The sequence below is a fragment of the Ovis canadensis genome, chromosome 15 (genome assembly GCF_042477335.2).
Source record: "Ovis canadensis isolate MfBH-ARS-UI-01 breed Bighorn chromosome 15, ARS-UI_OviCan_v2, whole genome shotgun sequence".
Taxonomy (NCBI): domain Eukaryota; kingdom Metazoa; phylum Chordata; class Mammalia; order Artiodactyla; family Bovidae; genus Ovis; species Ovis canadensis.
The window spans coordinates 57,449,797-57,466,589 of record NC_091259.1 but is presented as its reverse complement, the minus strand read 5'-3'; the positions used below and the strand labels follow the sequence as shown (position 1 = coordinate 57,466,589).

The 16,793-nt window shown below is 39.5% G+C and overlaps 1 protein-coding gene and 1 non-coding gene across 2 annotated transcripts; both read right to left on the bottom strand.

Annotated features, from left to right (window-relative positions):
• Nucleotides 1-11,979: 11,979 nt before the first annotated feature.
• LOC138420480 (olfactory receptor 51F1-like) lies at nt 11,980-12,915 on the bottom strand. Its single transcript, XM_069553711.1, has one exon. It carries the CDS (start codon nt 12,913-12,915, stop codon nt 11,980-11,982), a length of 936 nt encoding a protein of 311 aa, XP_069409812.1.
• A 2,758-nt stretch (nt 12,916-15,673) lies between these two features.
• Nucleotides 15,674-15,746, bottom strand: TRNAG-CCC (transfer RNA glycine (anticodon CCC)). Its single transcript has one exon. It is a non-coding gene; the product is annotated as a tRNA-Gly (tRNA).
• Nucleotides 15,747-16,793: the final 1,047 nt, after the last annotated feature.

Below are 16,793 nucleotides of genomic sequence, written 5' to 3'. Positions count from 1 at the left end.
AGCAAAGAAGCCTGCTTGCAGTTAGGTAAGTAAAGTCTCTCCGGGTCTGCAATTGCCCCTTTCCAGTCCTTATGGCTCTGGCTGCCTGTCCCCGGCGGGGGATGGTCTGCAGCCGGCTTTTTCCGTTCAGTCCTTTGTTCTGCACTCGGTCCTGGTGGTGTCTTATGTTCGAGCTTTTCGCGTGGTAGCTATCCCACAGTCTGGTTTGCTAGCCCAAGTTAGATCGTTCTGGTTGCGCGAGGGGTGTTCCTGCCCGATTCTTACAAAGCTCTGCAGCCCGCGCCTCCCGCGCGTCCCTGCCCTGCCCCCACTTCCCAATGGCGGATGCAGGCGTCTGTGCTGCTTTTCCGCTGGGGGAGTTACTGTTGGGCTTGTAATCTGTTGGTTTTAATTATTTATCTATTTTTCTTTCCTGTTATGTTGCCCTCTGTGTTTCCAAGGCTCGCCACAGACTCGGCAGGAAGAGTGTTTCCTGGTGTTTGGAAACCTCTCTTCTTCAAATTCCCTTCCCGGGACGGGGCTTCCCTCCCTGGGATGGAGCTCCCTCCCCACCTCCTTTGTCTCCTTTCTCGTCTTTTATATTTTTTCCTACCTGTTTTTGAAGACAATGGTCTGCTTTTCTGGTTGCCTGATGTCCTCTGCCAGCCTACAGAAGTTGTTTTGTGGAGTTTGCTCGGCATTGAAATGTTCTTTTGAGGAATTTGTGAGGGAGAAAGTGGTCTTCCTGTCCTATTCCTCCGCCATCTTTCCGTCCCTCCTAATGTCAGTGTTAAGAATGAAAAGTCCACCACTATTGAATTCAAATAGTTTAGAATCTAACTAGTTCTCCATCTACATCCTTTTGTTAAGACAGATTACAAACTAATAAAATAGTCTCTGATTATCCTTGCTTTCTTGAGCCCTTGTATAATTATCTGATTTTGACTGTGGGTAGGATTTATACTTTCTTTTAGCCAGTAGAATGTGGCAGAGATAGTGGGGCATGACTTCTGTGCTTATGTCGCATAGGATCTAGCTTTAATAAAATAAGCTGCCATGTTGTGCAGGCCCACACTGCAAAGAACTGAGGGTTGTCTCCAGCCAACAATCAACTAGAAACTCAGTGCTGCCTTCTCTAGCCAACCGCTAGCAAGAAACACAGTTCCTCAATCCAACAGACTGTGAGGAACTAACTGAATTCTGCCAATAGCTACATGATCTTGAAAGCATATTCTTCTCCAGTGGATCCTCAAAAGAGACTCTGGCCCCGACAACCTCTTGATTACAGCCTTGCAGAGGACTCAACTCAGCTGTGCCCAGACTCTGGACTTACAGAAACTATGAGATAAACACTTTTAAGCTACTGCATTTGTGGTAAATTGTTATGAAGTGATAAATAACTTCTACTTAAAAGCTGAAAAAAAAAATCTGCTTTGGTTGTCCTTTGTTTTACTATCTCTGATTGCCAGTGAATGTAAAAATATTAAAACACAGAGTGACATTTACTTCTGCCCTGAGTGATATGCCACGAGTCTTTATTGAGGCTTTGATGTTATTGAAAACAAAGACTGTGCACTTTATCCTTGGTGAATCATCTAAAACAAGCTGAACACAACTGCATACATCATAGGAAGTTGGTAATGATTCATTGAATCATAAATAATTTTTTAATAGAAAGATAATATTCATTCAGCAAATTATGCATTTCATGAGCATACTGCTTGCTCATTGATTTATCACATGCAACTGACACCCAGCCAATAATATGGATTAGAGGCTACCGAGTTTTTTTCTTTTCTGTAAAGACTATAGTAAATATTTTAGGCTTTTACTGGTCATAGAGTTTTCTGTAGTAACTACTTAATTTTAATGTTGTATGATCCAGCCATTGAATATACTGAATGGGCATGGTTGTTTTCAAATGAAACTTTATTTGTAAATCAAATGGCAGGCAGATTAGACACACAAGTCATACTTTGCCAATCCTGATATACAGCCTTACTGGATAACCTCTAGTACTCCAGCTCCAGCCGATCCCATTAACTATCCCCTTATACCCAAACTAATTACTATCTTGACTTTCCACATCCTAGATTAGTTTTGCTCATAATTTTCATCTATAATGTAATGAAATATAAATATGTACATTGAATAATACAGTATGTATGCTTTTATTTTGGAGAAGGAAATGGCAACCCACTTCAGTATTCTTGCCTAGAGATTTACATGGAGATGAGCCTGGTAGGCTGCTGTTCATAGGGTCACACAGAGTCAGACATGACTAAAGCAACTCAGCATGCATGCATGCATTGGAGAAGGAAATGGCAACCCACTCCAGTATTCCTGCCTGGAGAATCCCAGGGACAGAGGAGCCTGGTGGCTGCCATCTATGGGGTTGCACAGAGTCGGACACGTAGAAGTGACTTAGCAACAGCAGCAGTATACTTTTATTTCTGGCTCATTTCACATTATCTTTAAGAGATTTTTCAACATTCAGTTCAGTTCAGTCGCTCAGTCATGACTGACTCTTTGTGACCCCATGAATTGCAGCATGCCAGGCCTCACTATCCATAACCAACTCCCAGAGTTCACCCAAACCCATGTCCATCGAGTTGGTGATGCCATCCAACCATGTCATCCTCTGTCATTCCCTTCTCCTCCTGCCCCCAATCCCTCCCAGCATCAGAGGCTTTTCCAATGAGTCAACTCTTTGCATTAGGTGGCCAAAGTACTGGAGTTTCAGCTTTAGCATCATTCCTTCCAAAGAAATCCCAGGACTGATCTCCTTTAGAATGGATTGGTTGGATCTCCTTGCAGTCCAAGGGACTCTCAAGAGTCTTCTCCAACACCACAGTTCAAAAGCATCAATTCTTCGGTGCTCAGCTTTCTTTACAGTCCAACTATCACATCCATACATGACCACTGGAAAAACCATAGCCCTGACTAGACGGACTTTTGTTGGCAAAATAATGTCTCTGCTTTTGAATATGCTATCTAGGTTGGTCATAACTTTTCTTCCAAGGAGTAAGCGTCTTTTAATTTCATGGCTGCAGTCACCATCTGCAGTGATTTTGGAGCCCAAAAAAATAAAGTCGGACAATGTTTCCACTGTCTGCCCACCTATTTCCCATGAAGTGATGGGGCCAGATGCCATGATCTTAGTTTTCTGAACGTTGAGCTTTAAGCCAACTTTTTCACTCTCCACTTTCACTTTCACCAAGAGGCTTTTGAGTTCCTCTTCACTTTCTACCGTAAGAGTGGTGTCATCTGCATATCTGAGGTTATTGGTATTTCTCCTAGCAATCTTGATTCCATCTTGTGCTTCTTCCAGCCCAGCATTTCTCATGATATACTCTGCATATAAGTTAAATAAGCAGAGTGACAATATATAGTCTTGATGTACTCCTTTTCCTATTTGGAACCAGTCTGTTGTTTCATGTCCAGTTCTAACTGTTGCTTCCTGACCTGCATACAGATTTCTCAAGAAGCAAGTCAGTGCTCTGGTATTCCCATCTCTTTCAGAATTTTCCACAGTTTATGGTGATCCACACAGTCAAAGGCTTTGGCATAGTCAATAAGGCAGAAATAGATGTTTTTCTGGAACTCTCTTGCTTTTTCAGTGATCCAGTGGATGTTGGCAATTTGATCTTTGGTTCCTCTGCCTTTTCTAAAACCAGCTTGAACATCTGGAAGTTCACGGTTCACGTATTCCTGAAGCCTGACTTGGAGAATTTTGAGCATTACTTTACTAGTGTGTGAGATGAGTGCAATTGTGTGGTAGTTTGATCATTCTTTGGCATTGCCTTTCTTTGGGATTGGAATGAAAACTGACTTTTTCCGGTCCTGTGGCCACTGCTGAGTTTTCCAAATTTGCTGGCATATTGAGTGTAGCCCTTTCACAGCATCATCTTTCAGGATTTGAAATAGCTCAAGTGGAATTTCACCACCTCCACTAGCTTCGTTCATAGTGATGCTTTCTAAGGCCCACTTGACTTCACATTCCAGGATGTCTGGCTCTGGGTGAGTGATAACACCATCGTGATTATCTTGGTCATGAAGCTCTTTTCTGTACGGTTCTCTTGTGTATTCTTGCCACCTCTTCTTAATATCGTTTGTTTCTGTGAAGTCCAAACCATTTCTGTCCTTATCGAGCCTGTCTTTGCATGAAATGTTCCCTTGGTATCTCTAATTTTCTTGAAGAGATCTCTGGTCTTTCCCATTCTATTGTTTTCCTTTATTTTTTTGCATTGATCGCTGAGGAAGGCTTTCTTATCTCTTCTTGCTATTCTTTGGAACTCTGCATTCAGATGCTTATATCTTTCCTTTTCCCCTTTGCTTTTCGCTTCTCTTCTTTTCACAGCTAATTGTAAGGCCTCCTCAGACAGCCATTTTGCTTTTTTGCATTTCTTTTCCATGGGGATGGTCTTGATCCCTGTCTCCTGTACAATGTTACAAACCTCATTCCATAGTTCATCAGGCACTCTATCAGATCTAGGCCCTTAAATCTATTTCTCACTTCCACTGTATAATCATAAGGGATATGATTTAGGTCATACCTGAATGGTCTAGTGGTTTTCCCTACTTTCTTCAGTTTAAGTCTGAATTTGGCGATAAGCATTTCATGTTCTGAGCCACAGTCAGCTCCCGGTCTTGTTTTTGCTGACTTTATAGGGTTTCTCCATCTTTGGCTTCAAAGAATATAATCAATCTGATTTCGGTGTTGACCATCTGGTGATGTCCATGTGTAGAGTCTTCTCTTGTGTTGTTGGAAGAGGATGTTTGCTATGACCAGTACGTTCTCTTGGCAAAACTCTATTAACCTTTGCCTGCTTCATTCCATATTCCAAGGCCATATTTGCCTGTTACTCTAGGTGTTTCTTGACTTCCTACTTTCGCATTCCAGTCCCCTATAATGAAAAGGATATCTTTTTTGGGCCTTAGTTGTAAGAGGTGTTGTTGGTCTTCATAGAACTGTTAAACTTCAGCTTCTTGAGCTTTACTGGTTGGGGCATGGACTTGGATTACTGTGATATTGAATGGTTTGCCTTGGAGATGAACAGAGATCATTCTGTCGTTTTTGAGATTGCATCCAAGATTGCATTTCGGGCTCTTTTGTTGACTATGATGGCTACTCCATTTCTTCTAAGGGATTCCTACCCGCAGTGTTGGAATTGTTCATTCTTTTCAGTTCTTATAATTGTATGAACATACTCAAAATTATCAGTTTTTATTTCACTGGACACCCTCATTGTGTTCAGGTTTTGGTTATAAAAAATGATGCTGCTATAAAGATTTTTATGTCTTTCAAGCATGCATATATACATTTTTGTTGGTTATATTCCACAAGTAAAATTTCTAGGTCAACTTTGAGATGCTGCTGGTTTTTTTTTTTAAATTAACTTATTTTAATTGGAGGGGAATTACTTTATAATATTGTGGTGGTTTTTGCCATACATTGACATGAATCAGCCATGGGTGTACATCTGTCCCCCCGTTCCAAACCCCTCTCCCACCTCCATCCCCATCCCACCTCTCTGGGTCATCAGCTTTGAGTGCCCAGTTTCATGCATCAAACTTGAACTGGTCAGCTATTTCACATATGGTAATATACATGTTTCAATGCCAGTCTCTCAAATCTTCCCACCCTTGCCTTCTCCCACAGAGTCCAAAAATCTGTTCTTTATATCTGTGTCTCTTTAGCTGTCTTGCACATAGGGTTTTCATCACCATCTTCTAAATTCCATATATATATATGTGTGTGTGTGTGTTAATATACAGTATTGTTGTTTTTCTTTCTGACTTACTTCACTCTGTATAATTAAGCTTCAGTTTCATCCACCTCATTAGAACTGACTCAAATGTGTTCTTTTAAATAGCTGAGCAATATTCCATTGTGCATATATACCACAACTTTCTTATCCATTCATCTGCTGATGGACATCTAGGTTACTTCCATGTCCTAGCTATTGTAAAAAGTGCTACAATGAACATTGGGGTACATGTGCCTCTTTCAATTCTGGTTTCCTCAGTGTGTATGTCCAGCAGTGGGGTTGCTGGGCCATATGGCAGTTCTATTTCCAGTGTTTTGAGGAATCTCCACACTGTTCTCCATAGTGGCTGTACTAGTTTGCATTCCCACCAACAGTGTAAGAGGGTCCCCTTTTCATCACACTCTCTCCAGCATTTATTGTTGGGCTATGTCAGATATCTTTTCATGTGTTTAAGCACTTTGCTACAGATGAGCCTGTTTGCAGGACACAGGGATAGAGACAGAAAGAGAATGGACGTGTGGACACAACAAGGGAAAGAGAGTTAGAGGAATTGGGAGAGATGGATCGACATATATACACTACTGTATGTAAAATAGATTGCGAGTGTGAAGCTGCTGTACAGCACAAGGAGCTCAGCTCGGTGCTCTCAGATGACCCAGATGGGTGGAATGGGGGAGGGGTGGTTGGAGGGAGGTCCAAGAGGGAAGGGATATACGTAGACATATAACTGATTCACTTCATTGTACAGCAGAAAGTAGTACAACATTGGAAAGCAATTATACTCCAATAAAATAAAATGTAAACCCTCCCCCAAAGCATTTTTCATCTAGTTTCTTATGAAGTGTTCATTCCAAACTTTTCTCCATTTTTCTATTGCCTTGTTTGATTTTTCTTATCAATTTTATAGAGTTCTTTATATATCCTTTTCTTAATATTCATTTTCTTGAAAGTATGTTTTGATGGATGGAATTTCCCATTTTAATTTAGAGCAAACTTTTTTCTTTATATTTAGTGCCTTATATGTTAAAGAAATAGTGGTTTATATTCCAACAACTCAAATATACTTCCCAGTGTTATCTACAGGAACTTTATTTTTTTACCGTTTGCATGTACATCTATAATTCATTTGGAAGAGATTTTTGTTTAACGTATGAGGTGGAGGTGATGCTTATTTTCTTTATCAGTTCAGTTCAGTTCAGTCTCAGTCGTGTCTGACTCTTTGCGACCCCATGCATTGCAGCATGCCAGGCCTCCCTGTCCATCACCAACTCCCAGAGTTCACCCAGACTCACGTCCATTGAGTCAGTGATGCCATCCAACCATCTCATCCTTTGTCATCCCCTTCTCCTCCTGCCCTCAATCACTCCCAGCATCAGAGTCTTTTCCAATGAGTCAGCTCTTCGCATGAGGTGGCCAAATAGGAATATAAAATTAACCTAGCAACTTTCATTGAAGAGACCCATCTTTTCTCCACTGCTATATGGTTCCATATAGAGTGTCCATATATGTAATGTACAAGTTTTGTATTCTTTTCTGCTTTAATACTCCATTTGTCTAATTCCGGGCAAAAATCACATTGTCATAATTATTGTAGCTTTGTAACAGTTCTGTGATTGAATAGAGTAAGACAACTTTATTTTTAAAAAATTATTGTGAACATTAGAATAACTAGTTAATACACACACTCACACACACACACCAATCTACACAGAAATTCTGAGGTTTCAGTGGGATTACACTGAACAATCTAGGGGAGAATGTTTCACAATAGTTTACTGAATCATTCAATCCATTAATATGATTTATACCTCCATTTACTTGGTTCATTTAGTTTCAATGTTGTTTTATAGTTTTTAGAGTAGAAGTGTTTTATACCTTTGTGAAATTCATTCTTTTATTTTTGGGGGGGAATTTTTTTTTTTTTAATTAAAAAATTTTTTTTCCTTTACATTATTTTACTTTACTATACCGTATTGGTTTTGCCATATATCAACATGAATCCCAGAAAAATAAATGACCCAATCAAAAAATGGGCCAAAGAACTAAATAGACACTTCTCCAAAGAAGACATACGGATGGCTAACAAACACATGAAAAGATGCTCAACATCACTCATTATCAGAGAAATGCAAATCAAAACCACAATGAGGTACCATTTCACACCAGTCAGAATGGCTGCGATTCAAAAGTCTACAAGCAATAAATGCTGGAGAGGGTGTGGAGAAAAGGGAACCCTCCTACACTGTTGGTGGGAATGCAAATTAGTACAGCCACTATGGAGAACAGTGTGGAGATTCCTTAAAAAACTGGAAATTCATTCTTAAGTATGTGGTTTTCCATGTGTTTTAAATAAAACCCTTTAAATCTGCTCTTCTGGTTGTGGGTGGAAAAGATGAAAAATATTCTTTCTGTGGTGACATACCATAAATCTTATTTGTTGATTCATTTTGGTCTTCTTCTTAATCTATAAGGCTTTCAATAAATAATAGTATTTACTTTTTTTCTTTCCTTTCCATTTATTCTGTGTGTGTGTGTTACTTCCCTTTGGGTGCCTGGATTGGCTGGGTTCTTCTTTGCAATGTTGAATAAAATTGGTTTTATAAACCTCATTAGGAAGTATTCCTTATTTTCCCGTTCTCTCAAAGAGTTTGTGTAGTGGGAGCCTATAGTTTGGAAATTAAAGCAAACTGTTCTGTTTTCTTTCTGTCTGTCTCCCTTCCTACTGTCCTTCTCTTCCTTCCCTTTTCTCTCTCCCTCCATTCCTTTCTTCATTTTGTCCTTCTATCTTTCTTCCCTTTTACTTTTACGTCTTTGTGTTGGTTTGTACATATGAATATAATGTATTTGATAACTATGGGATTATTGAGCCTTTTTTCCTTTTATTACTATTCAAAACTGTGCTTTTTAGATATTTTCACATCTTATCTGAATTTTCAAAAAGTTGGTATCCAGGTTTTAAAAATTGTTTTCTTTTACATCTTCAAAAGTGTCTGTTGGATTAGTAATGATGTCATTTCTTCATTCCTAATTTTGATTTTTTATGCTTTTCCTCAACTTTAATTGATCATTCTTTCCGGTCAAGTTTACTAGTCTTTCTAATGAGTTAACTTTTGTCTTTTTAATCTTATTTATTAGTTAATAGTTTTTAAACAAATCTTTTTTGCACTAGCATTTATTACTTTATTTCATTTTCTGGGTTTTTTTTTGGGGGGGGGAGGAAGAGATGTTCTTTACTTATTTTTCTAAATTCTGGAGCTAACTACTTAACTTGTTTTCAGAGTTTCTTTTATTTCCTATTAGACTCATTTTCTGGGCTTCCCTAGTGGTAAAGAATCCATCTACCAATGCAGGAGATGCAGGTTTGATCCCTGGGTCAGGAAGATCCCCTGGAGAAGGAAATGGCAACCCACCCCAGTGTTCTTGCCTGGGAAATTCCATGGACAGAGGAGCCTAGTGGGCTATAAAGTCCATGGGGTTGCAAAAGAGTCGGACATGACAGTGACTAAATAGAAAATACTCATTTTCTACTAAAATTTCTCTCTAAGCCCAGTTTTAGCTTTATCTCCATTTTTCATTTGTTGGAGAAGAAAATGGCAAGAAGAGGAAATATATAAAGACTTTATAACAGAAGAAAAACAAACAAAAGTGTAAGACTTCATTCGTGGAGGGTGGAAGTGAGGTAAGGAATAATAGAACCTGCAAGGTGGTAACAGAGGCACAATTGTATGTACATGATTAATATTACAACTTTACTAACATGACTTTTCTACCATTGTTTGTTCAGTTTTACTAACTTTCAGGGGGAAAATAACAAAGGAAAAAATTAATACTGTTTACAAAAAGCTCAGAAATGCTATTAAACTCCTAAATCCAGTCACCTTAAGATGTAAATGTTTCTACAAGATATGAAATAAGGCACAAAATATCTTTCCTTCAGTGCATTATTTCATACTCTTTACCCAATTCTGATCCTTCTTTCGCATGTCTTGGGACTTGCCTGGTGTCTCAAATGGTAAAGAATCTGCCTGTAATGCAGGAGATGAGTTCAATCCCTGGGTCAGGAAGATTCCCCTGGATAAGAGAATGCTTACCCACTCCAGTATTCTTGACTGGAGAATTCCATGGACAGAGGAACCTGACAAGCTAATCTTATGTCAGAAGATTTTTGTGAGGGGGTAAAGGGGATGTGCTTTTAAACTGTGGTGTTGGAGAAGACTCTTGAAAGTCCCTTGGACTGCAAGGAGATCCAACTAGTCCATCCTAAAGGAGATCAGTCCTGGGTGTTCATTGGAAGGACTGATGTTGAAGCTGAAACTCCAATACTTTGGCCACCTGATGCGGAGAGCTGACTCATTTGAAAAGACCCTGATGCTGGGAAAGATTGAGAGCTGGAGGAGAAGAGGATGACAGAGGATGATATGGTTGGATGGCATCACCGACACAATGAACATGGGTTTGGCTGGACTCCAGGAGTTGGTGATAGACAGGGAGGCCTGGTATGCTGCAGTTCATGGGCTCGCAAAGAGTTGGACACAACTGAGCTACTGAACTGAACTGAAAGGGGATGTATTTGGAAATGATATTGTCAGAAGAGACAGGAAAGCACTAAATTTTACTACTGTTTCTGTCCTTTCCTTTGTGTGTTAGTTGCTCAGTCATGTTCAACTCTTTGTGATATCATGGAGTGTAGTACACCAGACTCCAAAGCCCATGGGATTTCCCAGGCTAGAATACTGGAGTGAGTTGCCATTTCCTTCTCCACAGGATCTTCCCTCTTAGAGTCTTGTAACCTTCATTATCTACCCTTGAGTACTTAAGAATTAGAGCTAGAAATTTTAGAAGCTAGAAATTTTAGAGCTAGAATTGGTGCTAGAAATTTTAAAATTCAAGTTCAGCTATAGTAGATCATAATACCAGAACTATAGAATCCCTATGTTTAAACCAGGACAAAAAAATACATTTATATGACATTAAGGGATTGAAGATTAACATTTCTTAGATTCCCTCAAATCAGAAGAATAAAGAGAGATTTTTTTTTCCCCAGGCATCATGATTATTATTTTTTTTTTGTAGTAAAGTTTTTTAAAATTTATTTATTTTAATTAGAGGCTAATTACTTTACAATATTATATTGGTTTTGCCATACATCAACATGAATCTACCACGTGTGTACATGTGTTCCCAATCCTGAACCCTCATCCCACTTCCCTCCCCATACCATCCCTCTGGGTCATCCCAGTGCACCGGCCCCAAGCATCCTGTATCCTGCATCGAACCTGGACTGGTGATTCGTTTCTTATATGATATTATACTTGTTTCAATGCCATTCTCCCAAATCATCCCCACCCTCCCTCTCCCATAGAGTCCAAAAGACTGTTCTATACAACTGTGTCTCTTTTCCTGTCTCACATACAGGGTTATCATTACCATCTTTCTAAATTCCATATATATGTGTTAGTATACTGTATTGGTGTTTTTCTTTCTGGCTTACTTCACTCTGTATAATAGGCTCCAGTTTCATCCACCTCATTAGAACTGATTCAAATGTATTATTTTAAATGGCTGAGTAATACTCCATTGTGTATATGTACCACAGCTTTCTTATCCATTCATCTGCTGATGGACATCTAGATTGCTTCCATGAATGTTTTTGAAAAGAGAATCTAATAAAACTTCCAATTCCAGTTGATTGTTCTTCAAGCTTTCATACTGTCACTTTACCAGGCACAAAGGTTATTTTATTACCTCACATATAACCTCTCTTACTCCTTTCACTGTCTCACGCGTCCCTTACTCCAGCTATGGTAACCATGTACAGTCCTTGGTGTATCAGGCTATGTCATATTTTATTGACTTCAGAGACCTATGCCCTGGGCCTGGAAGATCTTTACGTTTTTACATGTTACATATTATTCTTAGTTCAAGTAGTTAGCTCTTCAAACAATTCTTTGAACTGCAATTTGATCTAGATATTTTCTTCAGTGTCATATAGCCTTCTGGATATAATTCTATGGTAACACTCCTATTCACTGCCATTATTATATATATTTAACTTTATGTCCCTGATACTAGACTATATAAACTAGACTATAGAGGACAAGGATGTTTCTTATATAAACTTGTATTACCACCACTAAGGAAGGTGTAATGTTACTCACAATAAAATGTTGAAGGAAGGGAGGAAGAAAGTAAGGTTATTTCTATCTAGGACATTGCATGATCAGACTCGCTACTCTGTGTTTGGCAATAGTTTGTAGAAAGCTTTATGGATTTGTTTGGTCTTCACACTATATATAATAGGGTTCAGCACTGGGGGAAATAGAAAATGGAGATTTGACATCAGTGTATGGGCATATGGAGGAGCACTATGCCCAAACCGATGTACCAAAGCCAAGATGACCCAGGGGATGTAGAAGATGGCAACAGCACCAAGGTGAGAGATGCAAGTGCCGAAAGCCTTTTGCCTTTCCTCTGGGGAGGCGATGCTAAGGATGGACTTGATGATCAGCATGTAGGAGAGGAAAATGCAGGGAATATCTATACCTGAGGTCAGAATGAGAGCCACTAAACCACAGATACTGTTGACCTTGATACTTGAGCAAGAACACTTAATCACATCAGGGTGGTAGCAATAGGAATGAGAAAGCACATTAGGACCACAGAAGGATAACCTCTTAAGGAGCAGGAGCAAGGGCATCAGGTTGACCAGCATTCGTACAAAAATTACCACAGCAGCTTTGATGATTCTAGAGTTGGTTAGAATCATAGCATATCTTAGGGGGTTGCAGATGGCAACAAAGCGGTCAAAAGCCATGGCCAAAAGCACAGAAGATTCCATGAGGGTGAATCCATGCAGAAAGAACATCTGCAGAATGCAAGCATCCAGGCTGATGAACCTGGCATTGAACCAGAGGACACCAAGTGTTGTGGGAAGAGAGGAAATAGTGATGCCAGTGTCGGTGGTGGAGATCATGGAGAGGAAGTAGTACACGGGCTCATGGAGGCTGGAGTTTGTGATCACTACATACAGGATGGTGCTATTCCCCAAAAGGGCAATCACACAAAGGCAGCAAAAGGGGACAGAAAACCAGATGTGAAAAGCTTCTAGCCCTGAAACTCCAGTCAAGAAGAAAGTTGGGGAAGTGGAATTACCAGTCGACCGCATGGTGGCCTGAGTGAAATGGTATTCTCCTTCACTTGGTTCCTGCAGTGATACATTTCATTGAGTCAAAACTACTGTCTGTCAGATATTCTGATAATTGTTCTAATTATTATACCTCATGTAGTCCCTACAGACTTAGAGGTAGCTTTTATCTATCATCTTAATTTTACAGATAAATTTCAGCTAGATTAAATTAACCCATTAAACAAGTAAAAGACAAGTGTGACTCAAACCTGTCATTTTTCCTACTCTGTCATACTTAGCATATGCTATGAACAGCAGGATGGAAACTAGGGTGAGGCAAGTAAGACATTTGCCTTGGGAATGGAATATAAGGATGGTGTTTAAAAAAACAACAACAACAAACAACAACAACTCACAGCAATTGGATAGATAACATTTTTATGCAATATTTTAAAAAGTCAAAACTAATGCAAAAATATCCATGACAAACAGAACATCAAAATTCTGAACCAGAGCTGTGTCAAAGCACATTGGAGTCCAAAGCAAAATGAAAAATGTACATCACTATGTACATGTTTTTAAGCATTTTTGATACTTAATATTTTCCAGAACATTAACATAACTTGAAAATGTTGACAAATAAAAAGTAATTGTATTAAATCTCACATTAGTATTTTATATTTAAATATTTTATTTATATCATAATAGAATTATAATTTTACTTCAGCTAATTATAAATTATTTACAGTTCTCACATAACTCCAATATGGCAATTTTCTCAACTGAAAATGAGATAAGTGGGAGTTCCCTGGTGGTCCAATGGTTAAGATTCCATGCTTCCAATGCAGGGGGATTGGGGTTTGATCCCTAGATCCCCAGCTGGGGAACTAAGATCCCACAGGCCACATATTATGGCCAAAAAGAAAAGAAAGATAATAAGGTAAGCAAAAAGTAGGTTTAAAAATATATTGTTGATAAGTTTGCTTTCATTAAAACCAAGGGTTCACATTTTTTTCTTTTGCTCTAAACTGTAACATGACTTGGCATGGTACAGAATTTTATTTAAAACTTTAATGTTTTATTGATCATGGACTAAAAAATTAGATTAGATTAGATTAGATTAAAATACTGCATTAAAACATTTTCATAATTGCTAAATTTTTTGGTGTCCCCTTAAATTTTTCACTCCCCTCCCTGTAGTACTGGCCTTTAGAAGTTGCTATCCTTGGATGACCTCCCATCCCAACATGCTGCCGCTGCTGCTGCTTAGTCGCTTCAGTCGTGTCCGACTCTGTGCGACCACATAGATGGCAGCCCACCAGGCTCCCCCGTCCCTGGGATTCTCCAGGCAAGAACACTGGAGTGGGTTGCCATTTCCTTCTCCAATGCATGAAAGTGAACAGAGAAAGTGAAGTCGCTCAGTCGTGTTCGACTCTTAAATGATGCTAAAAAGAATTTTCATGATTCTGAGTTTCAGGAAAAGTTTCAATACTTCACTTGTGTTTTAAACTTTTAGAGCACTGCTGGAGGATTTCTTTTTCCCCTCATTCCCATTTCCACCCCCTTCCCCACTATTTCCCCAAGCCTAGAAATAGGCAGGAAAGAAATATTTCTTTCTCTTTCATATTTCTACTCCAGCTTTCCCCACCTCTCTGTGACCTTGGTGCTTCTCCCCCACATCATCTGTTTTTGTCATCTCCTTACCTGCTATTCACTGAAGGAAAAAGTTCCCTGCCTCTACAAGACCCCAGCAAAGAGATAAGTGAAAATTGACTGATGGAACTGCTTTCTGGGGCACTTGGCTGGGGAGAATCTACAGTTTCAGCCTTTTCAAGCAGGAGCAAATAGCCATTTAAATAGCTTTTCCCGCATGACAGCCCTGCCAAGAGCAGAATCCCTAGCTCCAGAGGGGCCTCGTAACCCACCCCAGAGAAAATGCATGAATTTTTTCAGGCACTTGATACACTTGAGGAAAACCTCTTGAGTGTAACGTTTTTGCACAGACATTAACCACAGCTTTCCTGCTGTGAATTACACCCTTGGAAGGGGGAAGAGATGGAAGTGACATAACTGAGTATCAACACAGGACTGCACAGGCAGGACTCATTACACATATCATCTGATACCCTTACTTTAGCATCTCATTACTTACATTCTGCATTTAAAGAAAAAAAATCATTTACAGAAAGCAGTAAGCACTAGTAAATATTATTTCAATGATTTCTGCTGCTGCTGCTGCTAAGTCGCTTCAGTCGTGTCTGACTCTGTGCAACCCCATAGACAGCAGCCCACCAGGTTCCCCCGTCCCTGGGATTCTCCAGGCAAGAACACTGGAGTGGGTTGCCATTTCCTTCTCCAATGCATGAAGGTGAAAAGTAAAAGTGAAGTTGATGATTTCAGGAGGGATTAAAAGGAACAAAAAAGACCAAAACAAACTGCAAAAACAAGCCTTCAATAAATAGAATTTTTTGGCATGTTCAGAAATAATGATAACTGTCATTTTTGAGCAGCTCCTATGTACTGTATTTTATGGCTTAATTAATTCAAACATTTGTGGCTATTTTCACTGACAAATTTATTTAAATAATTATGGTGAGTATGTACTATGTTATGACCTGTTCTGACAGTGACATCTAATAATGGGAGAAGCAGATACATTACATTTACTTAAACCAATTTCTTATTCTTATTTCAACATGCCTTAGTTGTGGCATGCAGGATCTTTGATCTTCCTTGCGTCACACAGGATCTTCTCATTGCTTATGTGGGATCTTTAGTTGAAGTAGGCTGGATCTAGTTCCCTGACCAGGGATTGAACCTTGGCCCCCTACATTGGGAATGTAGAGTCTTAGCCACTGGACCACCAGAGAGAGCGAAAAGTCGTAGTCACTCAGTCACGTCCAATTCTTTGCAACCCCATGGACTGTAGCCCACCAGACTCTTCTGTCCATGGAATTCTCCAAGCAAGGATACTGGAGTGGGTTGCCATGTCCTCCTCCAGGGGATCTTCCTGACCCAGGATCGGACCCAGGTTTCCTGCATTGCATGGGGATTCTTTGCTGTCTGAGCCACCAGGGAAGTCCCTACTTAAACTATTTTGTTTTAATCACAGCTTTCCTGCTGTGAATTACAGCAGGAAAACTATTTTGTATTAAATATTTTAAGCTGGGGAGACTAGACTGGAATATCCAGGTGGACTTGAGGTAATAACAAAGGTTTTTATAAGAAGGAGGCATGAAGCTCAGAGTTGGAGTAGGACACACAGCTATAGAAGGAGAGATTGGAGATCCGTAAGGAAGGGGACACAATGTAAGGAATGCAGACAAGCTCTAGAAACTGGAAAAGGCAAGGAAACAGATTTTCCCCTAGAGCCTCCAGAAAGAATACAGCTCTGCTGAAACCTTGATTTTTAGCCCCACAACATTTATTTTAGACCTTGACCTCCAAACTGTAAGATAATACATTTGTGGTATTTTAAGCCACTGAGTTTATACTAATTTATGGTAATTTGTTAAGCAGTACAGAAATACTAGTTGAGAACTCACCCACAAGGCAGTGTGAGTAAAGGTTACTCCACTGGTGCCCAAATGCCTTTTCTGCTGTTGGCAAATAGCTATACTGCTTTTGGCACCTAAAGCTAAGATCTCTTTTTAATCATCTCTTTTTTTTAATCTCAGTTTTATTTATTTATTTTACTTTACAATATTGTATTGGTTTTGCCATACATTGACATGAATCTGCCATGGGTGTACATGTGTTCCCCATCCTGAACCCCCCTTCCTCCCTCCCTCCCCATCCCATCCTTCTGGGTCATCCCAGTGTACCAGCCCTGAGCACCCTGTATCATGCATCCAACCTGGACTGACGATTCATTTCAAATGTGATAATTTACATGTTTCAATGCCATTCTCCTATAT